General features: G+C 44.7%; 1 protein-coding gene across 7 annotated transcripts in view; it reads left to right on the top strand.

Moving 5' to 3' along the window:
- The window catches only part of loxl3b (lysyl oxidase-like 3b), a 45,089-nt gene extending 26,631 nt beyond the window's left edge, over positions 1-18,458 (top strand). For 6 of the 7 annotated variants that reach the window (XR_008563482.2, XR_011517242.1, XR_008563481.2 and 3 more), the window contains 2 exons: positions 17,569-17,698; positions 17,823-18,458. Coding sequence is in view for 1 of the 7 variants with exons in the window: in XM_054741852.2 (XP_054597827.2) it covers positions 17,569-17,642 (74 nt within the window). In the remaining 6 variants the exon portion in view is untranslated. Of the gene's footprint in view, positions 1-17,568 lie in introns of all 7 variants that reach the window. The other variant, XM_054741852.2, reaches the window with a different exon arrangement.
- The last annotated feature ends 539 nt before the right edge of the window (positions 18,459-18,997 follow it).

Here is an 18,997-nt window from a genome sequence, read left to right as displayed (position 1 = left end):
CTTTCCTTCAGGAGTTTAGTGACTTTCTATCCTCCACTGTGAAGCTGTCCAGACTGGTGATTGTTGGTGACTTTAACATCCACGTTGATGATCCCTCTGATCACTTTGCCATGAATTTCTCCAGCCTCATGGACTCCTTCAGCTTTACCCAGCATGTTTCTGGCCCCACACACACCAGGGGGCACACTCTAGACCTTGTTTTTACCCTGAGTCTAAATGCTGACAGTGTTTGTCCTGAGGACGTCTATATTTCAGATCACCATTGCATTTTCTTTAACTTGTCAGTTTCTGCGTCCCCACCTCCTGCTCGCTGTATGGTTAGTTCTCCTTTTCTTAATGAGAGCACAGCTAGCAATTTTTCTGCTGCTTTTTATCCACTCTGTTCTACTGATAACGACCCAGATTCCTTAACTTCTCAGTTTAACGAACGCTGCCTCTCCATTCTGGACAACATCTGTCCTGTCAGAACCAGATCAGTTCCTGCAGTGAACCCTACTCCCTGGTTTAATGACAGCCTTCGCGGCCTGAAGCGCCAATGCAGAAAAATTGAGCGTTTGTGGAAGAAAACCCATCTCCACGTCCATCTGCTGCACCTAAAGGATCTTCTGACATCCTTTAACTCTGCAGTCAGAGACGCTAGGGTTTCCTATTTTTCCAACCTGGTGTCCCAGAGCAAAGGGAACCCCAAGGTGCTGTTTAACACCATCAGCAGCATCGTCTCTCCTGCCTCTCGTACAGCCTCCATCCACTCTGTTGCAGACTGTGAGAACTTTCTGTCTTTCTTTGTGGGCAAAGTCAATAAGGTTAGATCTAGCATCTCTCCTTCAGCCTTATCGCTGCCTCTCCCAACTCCAACAAGGCCCATCATCCTAGATAGCTTTGCTCCGGTTTCTTTGCCTGAGTTGACTAAACTAGTTAACTCTATGAAGACCTCTGCATGCCCCCTCGACATCTTACCCTCATCTTTGTTTAAAATTGCTTTTCAGTCCATCGGTCCCAGCGTGCTCTCTATAATTAATGCTTCTCTGGTTTCTGGTCAGGTCCCTGCTTACTTTAAGAATGCTGTAATCCACCCGCTTCTTAAAAAACCGAGTCTCGACCCCTCTCTCCACAGCAGCTTCAGACCCATCTCTAAACATCCGTATCTCCAAGATCTTGGAAAAGGTTGTGGCTAAACAACTCACAGCTGCTCTTGATGAACATAACATCTATGATAGCTTCCAGTCAGGTTTTCGTAGAGCTCATTCTACTGAAACAGCTCTTCTTAGGGTCTCTAATGACCTTCTGACTCACAGTGATGCAGGGGACTGTTCTGTTCTGGTCCTGCTGGACCTGACTGCAGCCTTTGACACTGTTGACCATCACCTGCTACTGGAGAGGCTGAGAGACTGGGTAGGCCTATCAGGATCTGCTCTGGAGTGGTTCTCCTCTTATCTCTCTGAGCGCTCCTTTTCTGTGGCCGTCTCCAAGTTTAGGTCCTCCACCACCTCCCTTACCCATGGTGTCCCACAAGGTTCTGTGCTGGGGCCTCTGCTCTTCCTTCTCTATCTGCTTCCTCTTCAGCACATCCTGAGCTCCTTCAAAGGAATCTCCTATCATCTTTATGCAGATGACATCCAACTGTACATCTCCTTTAAGCCCCATGAGATGTCTAAGCTGCAGCTGTTACACACCTGCTTAGACTCTATCAAAACCTGGATGGCTGGGAGCTTTCTTCAGCTGAATGAAGACAAGACTGAGATCCTCATCTGTGCCCCAGACAAGCTGGTTCCCAAAGTCAGAGACTCTCGGTCAGCTTGCTTCCCACACCAAACCTTCCGTCAGGAATCTTGGCGTGACCTTTGACCCAGCTCTCACCCTGGATTCTCATGTCAGTTCTCTTGTGGCTCTTCCTTCTTCCATCTCAGGAACATTGCTAAGCTGAGTCCCATTCTGTCCCGCTCTAAACTTGAGACAGTTCTCCACACCCTCATCTCCTCACGCTTAGACTACTGTAACTCTCTTTTCACGTGTCTGAGCAGAACCTCCCTGAACCGTCTACAGGTGGTTCAGAATGCCTGTGCTTGGCTTCTGACCAAGTCCTCCAAATACACCCACATCACCCCGCTTCTCCTCCAGCTTCACTGGCTGCCTGTCAACTTCAGGGTTCATTTCAAGATCCTGGTTCTGGTCTATAGGGCCTTACATGGACAAGCACCATCTTACATTGATCTTCTTAGTCCCTACACCCCCAGCAGGTCCCTGAGGTCCAGTGATCAAAGCCTACTGGTTGTGTAGCACCAGGCTAAAGACCAAAGGTGACAGATCATCTGCTGCTGTGGCCCCCAGACTCTGGAACTCTCTCCCCCTGAGCCTGAGATCAGTGGACTCAGTGGTCTCCTTTAAAAAGCAGCTGAAGACTCACTTGTTCAGGCTGGCTTTTGTATGACCTTCTTCACCACTCTCTCTTTATTCTGCTCTCCCCACCTATTCCACCTTCCTCAGGATCCACTGATTTCCCTCATTCCTTTTCACTCTCTCTTTCTTAACAATTTTTCTTTTAAATCACAATTGCTTATTCTTGCTCATTTTAAATATATTTTTAAACATTTTCAAAATGCTTTTTTTCTATTTTTACAATTTTTATATTTTTTGTTTTTGTGAAGCGCCTCGTGATTTTTATCTTGAGAGGCGTTATAGAAATGCTATTTTCTTCTTCTTCTTCTTCTTCTTAAAGCCACAGTGTCTAATATTTTTACTTGTTTACTATCAAATTCTGTGTATTACATATTTTTTTCAAGGAGTCATCACCTGAAATTTTCACTCTTCCGCTTGAAAAAATTTATATAAAATGGCTTCCTAATGATTTTTCACTGGCCAGGAAGCTGATATTTAACATTGGATAATTTGTTTTACTCTTAGCTTCTTTATATTTTATTTTATTAATTGTATTATTTTTTAAGATTATTTTCATTAATTCACAAATAAAAACAAAACACAAAACAGGTTTGCAAAAATAAAATATGAAAAAGGAACAGAAAGAAGCAAAACTTATGTTATCTGTGTAGGGTTTGAGAAATTGAGTGCTTTAAGAGCTCAATATATATTACCTCTACTTATGACCAATAAGCAGTGATACTCTATCTAAATATAGAATATCAACCTGCTTGGTCTTTATTGTGTTTTAATCAGAAGATTCTAAGATTCTTGCTTTATCAAGGGATTGTATACATGTCGTTTTGATTCAGGAAAGAGTCAGGTTTACAAAGGTAAGAATTTATTTTACAAACAATTAAAACATGACAGGTTAACTAACATTTACTGTGAGTGGATGGAACTAGATGTGATGTATGAAACCTATGTGTGAATGTGATGTTATCAGAACTTCCGTATCTAGGAGAGCTGAGTTCTGGATGTAAAAGAATTTGGTTTGCATTAAGCTATGGAGTTGGTTATTATCAAAACACATCAGACACATCAGAACGTGATCTTCAGCTTTCGCTGGAGCGGTTCGCAGCCGAGTGTGAAGCAGCTGGGATGAGAATCAGCTCCTCTAAATCTGAGACCATGGTCTTGATTCGGAAATGGGTAGAATGCCTTCTCCGGGTCAGGGATGAGGTCCTGCCCCAAGTGGAGGAGTTTAAGTATCTCGGGGTCTTGTTCCCAAGTGAGGGAAAACTGGAGCGTGAGATCGATAGGCAGATTGGTGCTGCATCTGCAGTGATGCGGGCGTTGTACTGGTCTGTCGTGGTGAAGAGAGAGCTGAGTCAGAAGGCGAAGTCAGTTGAGGTGGCTCGGGCATCTGGTCAGGATGCCTCCTGGACGCCTCCCTGTTGAGGTTTTCCAGGCACGTCCAACCGAGTGGAGACCAAAAGGTAGGCCCAGGACACGGTGGAGGTACTATGTCTCTCACCTGGCCAGGGAATGCCTTGGGATTCCCCTGGAGGAGCTGGCCCAAGTGGCTGGGGAGAGGGAAGTCTGGGCCTCTCGCCTTGAGCTACTGCCCCCGCGACCCGACTCCAGATAAGCGGATGGAAATGGATGGATGGATGGTGACTGAAGGGATATAGGTCGGTAGTTGAAGAAGATATGTTTATCTCCACTTTTGTGAAGTGGAATGACTTTAGCTAATTTCATTTTGGTAAGAAATATGCCAGTTGTAAATGATAAGTTGCATATATAAGTAAAGACCTTGTGGGCCCCACGAACACACGCACTCAAAACGAGATCTTGAGTTCTGGCATTGATGTCGTCACACAGGCAGGATGTACAGTACCATTCATGGACAGCGCAGAGCTACGCCGCTATAACTCGCACTGCTCTGCTTCCCCTCAAATTCATTCAAACGCCACCATTACTGAAATCGGTAGAACGGAAAATGTCTAAGCGAGTTTCAGATGTGAGCTGCTCAGCCGTTGACTCCCACACATAAATATGTTTGTTTTAACAAAATCAGACCAAGCTACCCAGTGGATTCATTTTTGTTTTAACAGCGCTGTTCCCTAAACTCTCCCCACTTGTCTCGGAGTCTGTGCTAACTGTTTTAAGCCAGAATGCTTTATAAATTTCGGGCAGCATCAGACAAAGATGGCATCGAGGATTCATCTAGAAAGAGGGGCCATTCCAACACTGAGAAATGGGAAGGCAGAAGACTGAATACTCTACTGTGTATGAATGCCGGGACGTTATTTTGGAGAGATACTGAAACAAAACCTACAGCGTCAACACCCCTGCTTCCTTCCACCAATCAACATGCTCCTCATTTTTGTTATTATAATGTTCATCCGGCACAGCCGAAATATCGCGTGTTCTCGTGAGAAAACGTGTCCTTTACAAAAAAGGGTCAGAAAAGCACTTTTTTAAAATTTATTTTTCCAATACAAATTATTTTTATGGCCTAAAAGATTATAATATGATGTAGACATCCACAGTAGAAACAGGTCATGACTCCTTTAAGATGTTTCACCAATATATATTATAAATATTACTATTAGCCTGAAATTTTACATTTCTAGATGTGGCAGTGTGAGCGTCCTGTCACAGTGCCCCGATTGATCATGCGCCCTGGCTACTTGGCCAAGGGGATGTCCCTTTGGCTGACTGGTTAGCGAGCGTGACTCTCACCCAGGAGTCTGGGGATCAAATCCCGCCCGGGCCCTCGTTTCTCCACCTTGCCACATATATATGTAAGCCGTGGTCGATGCTCTATAGTAATGAATATTTTTAGCTGTTTAGAGGCATACAAGATGTAATGCTCGGCGTTTCACGTTTGCGCTTTGAATTGAAAGTTCTTCTCCTTCTAAACGTTGTGCAGGGCTGGCACTGGTTCGACAGTCTTGCTGGTTTGGGGAAATTCTGCTGGGAATGATGATCAGTTGTTTATTTGTGTTCCGATTGCTGGCACAGAACTGGGCAAAGGGCTTTTGTTCATTCAGCTCCTTCTTCGTGGAACAGGTTGCAGGATAACTGGAAATCAGCTGAGCTTATCTTTTTTATATTTGATTTTTTTTTCAAATTTTATTTTTATTTATTCACATGAAAAGAAAAATAAACATTATGCAAAAGTAAATTACTAAAACCAAAACTCTAATAATAATACAATTGAAATAAAAGTATAATTGGGAATGAATGTTAAACGTTGTGATTGCTGGACTGATTGGTTAACAAAATTTCAATTTATAAAGTAAAGCAAGAAAAGAGGAGAAAATAAAACAAATTAACACAAAAGGAGAAGAATATTTACATACCTACATATACATACATACAAACTTATATATTTAGACATATGCATACATACACCCCCCCCCCCCCCACACACACACACACACACACACACTTGTTTATATAACAGATATATATGAGTTCAGCATTTCATTTGAAGTCAGTTTTTTAAAAAGTAAATGTTGTTTTTGCATCTTTGGTTTCTGTACTCAATTTATTCCATATTTTTACTCCATATATTGAGATACAGTGCTTCTTTACAATTAACCCATGCCTAGGTATTATAACTCATTCATGTCCTTTTAATTCATTTTACTTTGTCTTTTTATAAATCTTTAATTTAAACTTGCAGGAAGGTATTTTTGTTTGCATTGTAGATAAATTTTGAGATATTATAGTCCACCAGGTCATACATTTTTAATATTTTTAATTTTATAAATAATGGGTTGGATGGATCTCTGTAGCCACTTCTTGAAATGATTCTTATTGCTTTTTTTTTTGCAGGATGTAAATTGAATTTGTGTAAGTTTTATATGTTGTCCCCCAAATTTCAGTGCAGTAGTTTAAATGTGGTATAATCAGTGAATTCTATAATAAATATAGGGAGTTATTATACAGTGACCATTTAAATTTATGTAACATTGCGATTGTTTTAGTTATTTTAGCTTTGATACTGTTTATATGTGGTTTCCAGGATATTTTTTCATCGATGACACCCAAAAATTAAACTTCCTTTACTCTTTTTATTCTGATATCATCTATAATTAGTAAAGTTTTTTCATTTTAATTTGTATTACCAAATATCATAAAACATGATTTATCACTATTCAATGAAAGTTTATTTCCATCAAACCACAATTAAATTTCTTGCAACTCTGTTTGTACTACTTCTATCATTTGTTCAAAATTATCTCCAGAATAATAAAAAGTTGTGTCATCTGCAAATAAAATGCATTTTCATTTAATAGATTTATAAACAATATCATCTATATAAATGATAGTTTATATAATGAATAGTTAAGGGCCTAATACCGACCCTTGTGGTACACCACAAGTAATACTACATAAATTTGATTTATTGTTGTTTATTTGCACAAATTGTTGTATATCATTTAAATAACTAGTTATCCATTTTAGGGCCATTCCTTTGATGCCATATTTACTCAGTTGTTTAAGAAAAATTTCATGATCCACTGTATCGAATGCTTTTTTTAGGTCAATAAAATAACATATGAAATGGTTCTTTTTATCAATGGCTTCTGATATTTCTTTCGTTAATTCCATTAGTGCCATGGAAGTCAAAGATTAGTTCTAAATCCATATTGACTGTCATTTAATACATCTAAAACCAAACTGCGAAAACTTGAGATCAATTCCCTGTGTAATTCTATAATTTTGTACATAACTAATTGTGTTACTAAGAAATTTTGTGACTTTATCTTTTGCTGCCTCTTGGCCAGGACTTCCTTGGAATTAGGTTTTTAATCTTGACGGGACCTTCCTGGTTAAATAAAGAATAAACAAATACATTGGGTTGCTTTTCCTGCTCTAACTTCATGTGGTCACTGGATTGAAAGCTGGAAGCCATCTATAACTGGCGGTGCATGCACGGCCGCGGGGGAGGGGAAGACGAGTGAAGCGCCAGAATCTACAGATGAGGTAGACGTGTTAGGAGCGGCAGAACCCGTTCTTCATATATTCACAGGACACAAACAGAAGGCTCTCCAACCCCAGAGAGAGATGCTGCCTGCAGGAATCAGCAGAAACCGTAAATAAAAAATACAGGCGTTGAAAGCTGCATGTGTTTTTGATGTGTGTGGGCTACTGTAGATACATTACCTACTCTGAACTGTGTGGCACTAAAGAGTGGAATGCGTTTACACACTTTAACCATCTTGGCTCGTGACGGGGAATGCCGATTTCAATTCTCGTGCTGCTCTGGGTGGCTGCATGTTGGAGTAGCTCTGTTAACCACATGTAATTTTAGCCTTTTTTGGACATTTTTTCTTCTAGCATCTTAAGAAAAACTGTATTTTTTGAACATTTTACCTTTCTGTTTCTGGTGCTGTGGAGCTAAGAGGATTTTTACTGCTATTTTATCACTTTTTTCACTTTTTGAGCATTTGTCATGATGTGTAACCATGGCAACAAGCTGGTTTACAATCAGGAGCAGCTGATTAACATTGGAAAGGCTGAAATAATACCTCAACTGAAGCCACAAATCCCAAATGAGCTAAAACGCAAGAAGCATGGATGCAGAGCGGGAGCAAAATGGAGACAGAGAAAGAGGAAGTACAAACCATCTCTTCCATCGATCATAATGGGCAATGTGAGATCACTGGCCAACAAGATGGATGAACTCCAAGCCCTATCAAGGACTCAGCCAGAGTATCGGCAGTGCAGTGTTATGTGTTTTACTGAGACGTGGCTGCAGGACCATATCCCCGATTCCAGCGTCTCTCTGCCCGGATTCCTGACTGTATGAGCAGACAGAGATCTGAAGAGGAGTGGGAAAAGAAAAGGAGGCAGAGTGGCAGTGCTTGTCAAGAACAGATGGTGCCATCCAGGTCATGTTTCAGTGAAATGTCGTCTCTGCAGCCCAGATGTTGAACTCTTGGCAGTAAGTTGTCGCCCATATTATTTGCCAAGAGAGTTAACCAGTGTTGTCTTGGCAACCGTTTATATTCCACCATCAGCCATTGTCATGTTGGGTATATATTTAACCCAGGACATGAAAGAATCACAAGAGGACACGGGGGTGAGTAAATAACAACTAATATTTATTAAGGAACGTGATGAACTAAAAGCGCTGCTCCAAACGAGAACAGGGAAAAGCCGCGATCTAGGATGAGAAAACAAACAGGATTAAACTCACAGTAAACAAAACCCTGGAACCAGAGAATCAAATAGGAATGGCTTTAGGAGATTTTATCTTACTGGGCAGGTTAAAATCCTTAGAGAGACTGGGGCTGGATGGTGAAGTCAATCGGCGACAGAGACAAGGCTGAGGATCCAAACAGAGATACGTAAACGGGCATGTGGCAGACAGGAAGGCAGGTAATGCTGTAGATCCGGAGGGGAAGATTGGTAGGCAGGCAGGAAGGATGACAGGCGAGCGGCAGAGAGCGAGGAGACCAGGGGACGGTGAGCGACGTGTAGTGGAATTAACAACTCCAGACAGCGGTGAGTAATCCTGAGTGGAAGATGAGCAGAAGTTCAAAACACAAGACCAGGGCTGACGGGAACGGACTGACAAAAACACATGCTGCGTATTTGAGGCTTTAAACTCAAGACAGAACTAGTGTTACCCAAAGGCGAGTATCGACCAGCACTGGAGTTGTTTCACACCGCTCCTTAAGTACCCCTGGTCCTCTGATCAGGAGATCAGGAGCAGCTGGCTCTGACACGCCCACCTGAAACACAAACTGGGAACAACTGTTGTGCATTAGCAGAGCAGATTAGTGAGCGGGGCAGATTGTGACAGTACCCCCCCCCCCCCTCAAGGGGCGCCACCTGGCGGCCTAGCAGAGGAGGCGGAGGCGGAGGAGGAGGCAGAACGGGAAAACTCGAAATCCCGGATGAGGGAGATGTCATCAATCCAGGACCCCGGGACCCACTGGCGGTGTTCCGGGCCATAATCCTCCCAGTCCACAAGGAACTGGCGACCACGACCCCGTGGCCGGACATCCAAAATGCGGTGGACCCGGTAGCCAAGGCCACCATCAGCAAGGCGGACAGGCGGAGGTGGGTCGGCAGGAGGACACAGGGGACTGGAGACAACAGGTTTGAGCAATGATACGTCGAACACAGGGTGTACCTTCATAGATGGAGGCAAGGTCAGGCGGACAGAGACAGGACTGAGGACAGCAGCGATGGGGAAAGGACCAAGGAATCGGGGGGGAGAACTTCCTGGAGGAGTCCCGGAGCTTGATATCACGGGATGAGAGCCACACCATATCACCAGGGGGCGTAGACAGGCGCTGGACGCCGATGACGATCTGCCATTCTTCGATTGCGCTCTGCCGTACGCTGAAGAGCCATACGAGTCTGGTTCCAGGTGCGTCTAGCCCTGCGGAGGAACTGCGGCACAGTGATGGGAGAAACAGAGTCAGAGGGAAACAGAGGGGGCTGGTATCCGAGGGAGACCTCAAACGGGGATTGACCAGTGGAGGAGGAAACGTGAGCGTTATGCGCGTACTCCATCCAGGGCAACTGTGAGCTCCAGCTGGAGGGGTTGGAAGAGCAGACGCACCTAAGCATAGCTTCAAGCTCCTGGTTTAGACGTTCGCACTGGCCGTTAGTTTGTGGGTGGAAACCTGACGTGAGCGAGACCCAGGCCCCTAAGTGTGTGGCAAATTCAGTCCAAACCCGGGCCACGAATTGGGGTCCCCTATCCGAGAGGATCTCGGAAGGAATGCCATGCAAACGAAAAACATGCTTGATGAGGAGGTTAGCGGTTTCTGCAGAGGAAGGTAGGGACTTTAACGGGACCAGATGACATGCTTTGGAGAATCTATCCACGACTGTGAGAATGCAGGTGAAACCCTTAGAGGGTGGTAATCCAGTCACGAAATCTAGAGCTATGTGAGACCAGGGGCGCGGAGGCACCGGCAAGGGATGGAGAAGACCCTGGGGGGCTTGGTGGCTACTCTTAGATCTGGCACAGACTTGACAAGCGCTGATGTATTCCTTAACATCCTTATACATAGAAGGCCACCAAAAGGTCCTACGGATGAGCGCTAAAGTTCTGCCAAGGCCGGGGTGAATGGAGAATTTAGCAGTGTGAGCCCAGTGGATCAAGGAGCCGCGAGTACTGGAGGGAACATATGTCTTGTGTGGGGGACCGGTACCTGGGTCTGGTTCCAAGCGTTGTGCTTCCAGTACCTTATTGGTGATGTCCCAAGCTATGGCGCCAACAATGCAGGAGGCTGGCAGGATGGTGGTGGGTTGGGTGTCTTTATCAGAGGCATACTGTCGGGAAAGTGCATCGGGCTTGACGTTCTTGGAACCAGGTCTGAAAGAGATGATAAAGGTGAAACGGGAGAAAAACAATGACCAGCGGGACTGACGAGGATTAAGTCTTTTAGCCTCCTTCAAATATGCCAGATTCTTGTGGTCAGTCCATATTATTATAGGATGTTCAGCACCCTCCAGCCAATGACGCCACTCCTCTAAAGCCAGCTTGATGGCCAGGAGTTCTCTGTCTCCCACATCGTAGTTCTGTTCAGCCGATGAAAGACGACGGGAGAAAAAGGCGCAGGGATGGAGAATCAGAATCAGAATCAGAAAACTTTATTGGTCCCCATCGGGCAATTAATTTGTAGCTTACCACACAGAATAACTCGCTCATAAAAACAACCAAGCAAACAATCCATTTATACAATCACACAATCACACAATGTGTGTCACTACCAACATGCCGAACACATCCTAAATGAAAGGTAGAGGATGAGCAGCAGCCCTCCAAAAATGGCACATGCTTAAAGCCGATGATACTTCGCTGTTATTTCGCCACCCCTCCCGGCTCAGAGTTAAGCAGTTCAATAGCTGATGGAACAAAGGAGTTGGCAAAGCGGTTTGTTTTTCGAGAAGGTACATAATAACGACGTCCTGAGGGCATAAGAGAGAACTCAGAGTGCAGAGAAGGTGGTCTGTGGGAGAGACCTGGGAGAGAACAGCTCCTACTCCAGTATCTGATGCATCGACTTCAAGGGTGAATTGTAGAGAGGTGTCAGGACGTGTAAGAATGGGTGCCTGGGTGAAACTGGTCTTGAGGTTGTTGAAGGCTTGGACGGCCTCCGGGGATCACAAAAACGGAACCTTGACTGAGGTGAGTTGGGTGAGTGGTGAGGCAATCTGACTGTAATTTTTGATGAAACGTCGGTAGAAATTTGCAAAACCCAAAAATCTTTGTAACTGCTTACGTGTCTCTGGGGTAGGCCATGTCCGAACTGCCTCGATCTTATCAGGATCTGTTTTAAGCCGACCACTCTCCAGGACAAAACCCAGGAACTTGACAGACGAGACGTGGAACTCACATTTTTCGGCTTTGACATACAGACGATTCTCAAGAAGGCGTTGGAGCACAGCTCGGACATGCTGGCGGTGTTCTGTGAGGGACCTGGAGAAAATCAGAATGTCATCCAAATAGACAGTGACAAATTTGTTTATGTAATAACCCAAAACTGAATTAACCAAAGACTGGAAGACTGCGGGGGCATTAGTGAGTCCAAACGGCATGACTAGGTACTCAAAGTGTCCAAGAGGGGTCTTGAAGGCTGTCTTCCATTCGTCCCCTTCCCTGATTCGTACAAGGTGGTATGCATTGCGTAGATCCAACTTAGTGAAGACAGAGGCATTATTAACAGGATCGAATGTGGAGGAGAGTAGAGGTAGAGGGTATTTTTTTTTATGGTAATTTGATTCAGTCCTCGATAATCAATGCAGGGACGTAGGGATCCATCCTTCTTAGAAACAAAGAAGAATCCCGCACCCAGGGGGGACGTGGATGGTCTTATGATACCTGCAGACAGGGACTCAGAAATGTAATTAGCCATGGTTTCTTGTTCAGGTTTGGAAAGGTTGTAAAGTCGACTTGAGGGAAACACAGCGTCGGGAACAAGATCGATACAGCATCATAGGGTCTATGGGGAGGCAGTGAGGATGCATGGTCCTTACTAAATACCTGCTGCAGGTCATGATACTCTGGGGGAACCTCCGTCGGATTGGGTGGTTGTTGTGGCGGGCTCCTGGCTTCTCTGACGGGAAAGGGTGCTGAGCGGAGGCAGTGTGATAGACAAAACGGACTCCAGGCAACGATAGATCCTGTCCTCCAATCTAGGTGGGGGTTGTGAGTGATGAGCCATTCGTGACCCAGGACAACAGGAGACTGAGGGGAAGGAAAAACGAAAAAAACTCACAACTTCGTGATGATTACCAGAAACTAATAGATTTACCGGGGCAGTGTGATGGGTTATAGTGGTGAGAGCACTCCCGTCCAGTGAGGAGACCTTTATGGGTGATGGGAGGAGAACAGTGGGGATGTTTAGCTGCTGAATGACTGCCTGGTCCAAAATGTTTCTTTCACAGCCTGAGTCCAACAGAGCTTCTGTAGAAAAAGTCTTGTGGTTAAAAGTGACAGAACAAGGTAGGGAACATCGGGAGTTTGGGTTACTTGTATTACTGCCCACCAGTAACCCCAGTTCTACTGGTGGGCGATGGCTTTTGGCCGAACCGGACAGGTTGAAATAAAGTGGCCTGACTGACCACAATATAGGCATAGACCTAAGGAGGGACGCCTCTGTTTCTCCTCAGGGGACAGTTGAGCGCGTCCGATCTGCATCGGCTCCTCTGATACTGTTGTGTGGGAGGTTTGTTGTGGAGTTTGGTGGACACGTTGGGTGGGAAATGTAACCGGCGGAGGTCGGAATAGACTAGTCCTGTGTCTCTCCTTAAGACGCTTCTCGATGTTTGTAGCCAGGGTGATAAGAGCTTCAAGGTTCTCTGGTTCCAGGCAGAAAGCTAATTGGTCCTTGATACGCTCAGATAGGGCCTGAGAGAAAGCGGCTTTAAGAGACGCCTCGTCTAATGTGGAGACTGAAGCGAGAGTTCGGAATTCAATGGCAAATTCAGACACGGATTTTTTACCCTGTTGTAGGTTCCAAATACGTTTGGCTAATTCTGCTGGGGACTCTGTGGAATCGAATAACTGCTTGAATTCAGTCAGGAAATCTGAAAGGGGACCGTGTAGAAAACCAGGCTGGCGACTCTTGGCTTCAGCCCACTGCAAGGCTTTGCCCCTGAACAAACCAACCATATATGAAATTTTAACTGAATCATTACAAAATGTCTCTGGAGAACGATTAAAAGCTAACTGACATAATAATAAAAAATTGCGGCATGTACCTGGTTCGCCAGAAAAAGTTTCGGGCAGAGGAGACTCGACGACCCGGAAACCGAACCCAGGTGGAGGAACCGGAAGTGATGACTGGGATGGGACTGCGGAAGTGACGGTAGGCGGAGAAGCTGTAGACGGAGGAAAAGTACGAATAGCCTCATTCATCTGGCGTAGCGCGGAGTCTAGCTGGAACAGACGCTGGTTAGTGGCGGATAATTGGCTAAGGACGGTTTCTATGGTTTTTTCATGTTTGGCAAGAGTACTGGCGACGGCTGGCGGAAGTGATTCTTCCATGGGGGTGGATTTATGGCTGGTCGATTCTGTCATGTTGGGTATATATTTAACCCAGGACATGAAAGAATCACAAGAGGACACGGGGGTGAGTAAATAACAACTAATATTTATTAAGGAACGTGATGAACTAAAAGCGCTGCTCCAAACTAGAACAGGGAAAAGCCGCGATCTAGGATGAGAAAACAAACGGGATTAAACTCACAGTAAACAAAACACTGGAACCAGAGAATCAAATAGGAATGGCTTTAGGAGATTTTATCATACTGGGCAGGTTAAAATCCTTAGAGAGACTGGGGCTGGATGGTGAAGTCAATCGGCGACAGAGACAAGGCTGAGGATCCAAACAGAGTTACGTGAACGGGCATGTGGCAGACAGGAAGGCAGGTAATGCTGTAGATCCGGAGGGGAAGATTGGTAGGCAGGCAGGAAGGATGACAGGCGAGCGGCAGAGAGCGAGGAGACCAGGGGACGGTGAGCGACGTGTAGTGGAATTAACAACTCCAGACAGCGGTGAGTAATCCTGAGTGGAAGATGAGCAGAAGTTCAAAACACAAGACCAGGGCTGACGGGAACGGACTGACAAAAACACATGCTGAGTATTTGAGGCTTTAAACTCAAGACAGAACTAGTGTTACCCAAAGGCGAGTATCGACCAGCACTGGAGTTGTTTCACACCGCTCCTTAAGTACCCCTGGTCCTCTGATCAGGAGATCAGGAGCAGCTGGCTCTGACACGCCCACCTGAAACACAAACTGGGAACAACTGTTGTGCATTAGCAGAGCAGATTAGTGAGCGGGGCAGATTGTGACAGCCATTGCTGAAAATGCATGTGATGCCATCAGTTCTGTTGTCGCTAAGCTACAAACCCAGCACCCCAATGCATTTGTGGCTATATCTGGTAATTTTAATCATGCCTCGCTCTCTGCTACACTTCCAACATTTCAACAGTTTGTCAGCTGCTCCACCAGGGAAAACAAGACATTGGGTTTGTGTTATGCAAATGTAAAGAATGCATACATGTCCAAAACAAGACCTCCTCTGGGACAATCAGTTCACAATCTTGTTTTTCTCTGCTCAGAATACAAACCACTTGTTCAGAGGCAACCTGTGACAAGAACAACTGTGAGAAAATGGTCACAGGACACTGGAGAAGTCCTGCAGAGTTGTTTTGAGACCACAGATTGGATGACTCTCTGCCAAGGATATGAAGAGGACATCAATGCCATTACTGGATGTGTCACTGACTAAATAAACTTCTGTGTGGACAATATCATACCCACCAGAACAGTGAGATGCTTCGCTAATAACAAACCCTGGATCACCAGTGAACTGAAGAATCTGCTAAATGTGAAAAAAAAAGAGCCTTCAAGGAGGGAGACAGCAAATTATTGAGGAGTATACAGAAGCAACTGAAGATCAATATCAGAGACAGCAAGGAGGCATACAGGAAGAAGCTGGAGAACAAACTACAGAGGAACAATATCAGAGATGTCTGGTCAGGGATGAGGAAGATCACAGGCTTCAAGCAGAGGAAGGATTGCACAGATGGCAGCCTGGACACAGCCAATGAACTGAACAAGTTCTTCAATAGGTTCAGTTCAGGAACAAACCCTGCATCCTCCTCGCCTGTCCCCAACCAATCAGACAACCCATCCTCCTCTGATCCAACATTTTCCTGTCACACGCCAGCTCTTTTGTCCTCTAACGCAGTCATGGACTCTTCTGGTTCTATAAATCTGTCTTCAACCAAGTCAGGAGATGCTGCTGCCCCATTTACCTCCCCTTCCCACCTATCTGTCTCCAGAAGTCAGGTGAAGAGGTAGCTGGAGAGACTGAACAGGAACAAGGCTGCAGGTCCAGATGGTGTCAGCCCCAGAGTACTGAAGGCCTGTGCAGAGCAGCGCTGTGGGATTCTGCAGCACCTCTTCAACCTCAGCCTGGCCCAGGAGAAGGTTCCAGTCCTGTGGAAGACATCCTGCCTTGTTCCAGTTCTAAATAAATCTCGCCCATCAGTCAATGAGGACTACAGACCGGTTGCCCTGACATCCCACATCATGAAGGTCCTGGAGAGACTCCTGTTGGTCCACCTGAATAAGCAAACTAGAACATATCAGGACCCACTGCAGTTTGCTTATCACCATGGAGTTGGAGTTGAAGATGCCATCATCAGCTGCTTCAACCAATCCACTGTCATCTGGACAAAGCAGGCAGCACTTTGAGGGTCATGTTCTTTGATTTCTCCAGTGCATTTAACACAATCCAGCCTGATTTACTTTGCCAGAAACTCCAGAAGACACAGGTGGGGGCCCCAACTATCGCCTGGATTAAAGACTACCTGACAAAGAGACCACAGTTTGTGAGGCTGAAGAACTGCACATCAAACCAGGCGATCAGTAACATTGGAGCACCACAGGGGACTGTACTCTCACCATTCCTTTTCACCCTCTACACCTCAGACTTCCAGTACAAATCAGAGACCTGTCATCTACAGAAATACTCAGATGACTCTGCAGTTGTCGGGTGTATCAGAGATGGACAGGAAGCTGAGTACAGAGAGCTGGTGGAGCACTTTGTGGCATAGTGTGAAAAATATCATCTGACCTTGAACATGATCAAAACAAAGGAGATGATTTTAGGCTTCAGAAAAAACAGGGTGGAGTCAAACACTGTTTCCATCATGGGAGAAGAAGTGGAGGTGGTTGAGGAATACAAAGACTGGACTGGAGAAAGAACAGCGAAGTCGTTTACAAGAAGGGCCAGAGAAGACTGCACTTCTTGAGGATGCTTAGGTCCTTCACTGTCTGTAACAAGATGCTGCAGATCTTCTACAAGTCTGTTGTTGAGAGTGTAATCTCTTCAGCCATCGTCTGTTGGGGTAGTAGCATCAGAAGCAGGGACTTGAAAAGGCTCAACAGCCTAATAAAAAGGCTGGTTCTGTTCTGGGGACGACTGTGGAACCACTGGAGGAGATCATGCAAAGAAGGATTCTCCAGAGAATTAAGAAAATTATGGACAACCCTGAGCATTCTCTTCACAAGACTGTCCGACAACAGAAGAGTGTCTTCAGTCAGAGGCTTCTTCAGTTTCGCTGCAACACTGACCGCTACTGGAGATCCTTCCTGCCAACAGCCATTGTAATATACAATAACTCTTTGACAACTCATTATTATTATTCTGAGCTACTACAGCAATCAATTTCCCTCTGGGATTAATAAAGTATTTTTGAATTGAATTGAATTGTTGCTGATTTAGCATCCATGAGAGCAGATTGCGTCTCAGCTAGTAGCTACTAGTAGAAGCTAACTGTTAGCATTAGCAACTAAACAACACAGCAGAACTCCTTCAGGCTTGTGTTATTTGTGGAGATAAAACATCAACGTTATAGAGCAAAGTCAGTGGTATTCACGTTGCTGTTAGCTCATCAGAGACTAAATGTCCGAATACCAGGAATTAAGACTCCAAATTCAGTTGTTTTCTGCTCCCTTCTCCAATTACTAAGTTCTAGCTCCTGATACAGGAGCGTGAGAGCTTTTCCCCCACGGAGATTGTCTTACAGGGAATTAATTTATACAAAAGCCCACAGCAAGTGCGTTGAAAAAAAGAGTTAAATTGGTCTTTAAATAAAAGATGTTCCATCTTTTAAAAAATTCACACCACTTTGTTTTGATGTGCTGCAGGTGATGCACTCAGCGAGGAGGCAGAGAGGAGATTTGAGAAATATCCTGGACAGCTGAACAACAAGATCTCCTAAAACATCAACAGAGAGCTAGCTAACTCGGAGAGGAAACCAAAAAACCTTCAGTTCAGGTGCTAACATGGATCTCTGCCATGTAATCTTTGAATAGTATGTCTTGTTTTACACTTGAATAATCAAGTGTAATTCTTTTCTAATCTAAATAAGCTTATGCTTCTTTTTTTCTTTTTTTTGCAGACTTAAAGTTGGTGTATGATAAATGTAAAACCTTCTCTTGATGGTTTTCCTTGTTTTAAAAATCAAAAAAATCATGTATTTTTCTTTTTTGTGTTTTATTTGGTTTTAGTGTGCATATTTTGACCTTGGAACCAGATGAATCTGTGAGCTGGTGTCTTAATTTCTTTGGCCCTGTGTCCTTATCTGGTTGTCAGCAGGTTAAACACTCCTGCCTGCAGGAGAACTAATCTCAGGCATCTCCAGAGAAAGATGCAGCTCCTCCTGAATCAGGCCTGACTTGGTCTCAACTTGATGCTTCACTCCGAATTGCTCAAGCATTTCATGTAAATGAACACGAACACACAACCTCAAGGCTTTCTGTATCTACATTTGAACATGTTTTTTTTAATCACCTAGTCAGTATTTGTGAATATATTTATTGTCACCATCAAGGTGCTCAAAACGTGTTCCCGAGTGATCAAAACTGGTGTGACACTGCTTCAGTCTAGATTCACTTCAGGCTGTAGAGTCAAGGCTGAACTGTAAAAACAACACCCGCCTGTTTATGCTGATGTAACCACACCTTCTACACCAAATAAAGCCAAACGGAAATGATCAACTGTTTCTAAGACATTAAACATCTGCGATCCAAACTCACCTCGGTGACCTGGTGTTGTGTCCACATACTGTTGCATGTGTTCTGTAGATGCATTTACTAGAAGCGCTAGAGGGCGCTAGTAAGTACGTTGTGGTTGTTGTGGTAAAAAAAAGAGAAGTGAAGAAGAGAGAAATAAAGCGGGAGTTATCTCCGGTCCTCTGTTCCTACTTACGTGTGTGTGTAATGCTTGCTGGATTAGAGGCACACAACAAGTGGCGACGAGAATAGTGGTGATTCAGTTATGGCTCTGCTCTCTTTGCAACCCCCGGCTGTGTTCCTGGACTGTCCGGGCGAACCGAAAATTCCATTTGCTGCATGGAAAAGGTTGTTCGACAACTACTTGCTTGCTATCGGGGGTGATGACTTTGCTACGGAGAGGAAAAGGGCCCTGCTCATTCACTGCTTGGGAACGGAGGGACAACGAATCTACAGCGCCTTACCACTCGCTACGGATGATTACGAGGGATCCGTAAAGGCTTTGGAAACATACTTTCATCCTAAAGTCAATGTTGTCGCCGAGAGATACCGTTTCAGGCAA

This window comes from Nothobranchius furzeri, chromosome 18 (assembly GCF_043380555.1).
Source record: "Nothobranchius furzeri strain GRZ-AD chromosome 18, NfurGRZ-RIMD1, whole genome shotgun sequence".
In the NCBI taxonomy this organism is placed as follows: Eukaryota; Metazoa; Chordata; class Actinopteri; order Cyprinodontiformes; family Nothobranchiidae; genus Nothobranchius; species Nothobranchius furzeri.
This window is presented reverse-complemented; position numbering and strand designations above follow the sequence as displayed.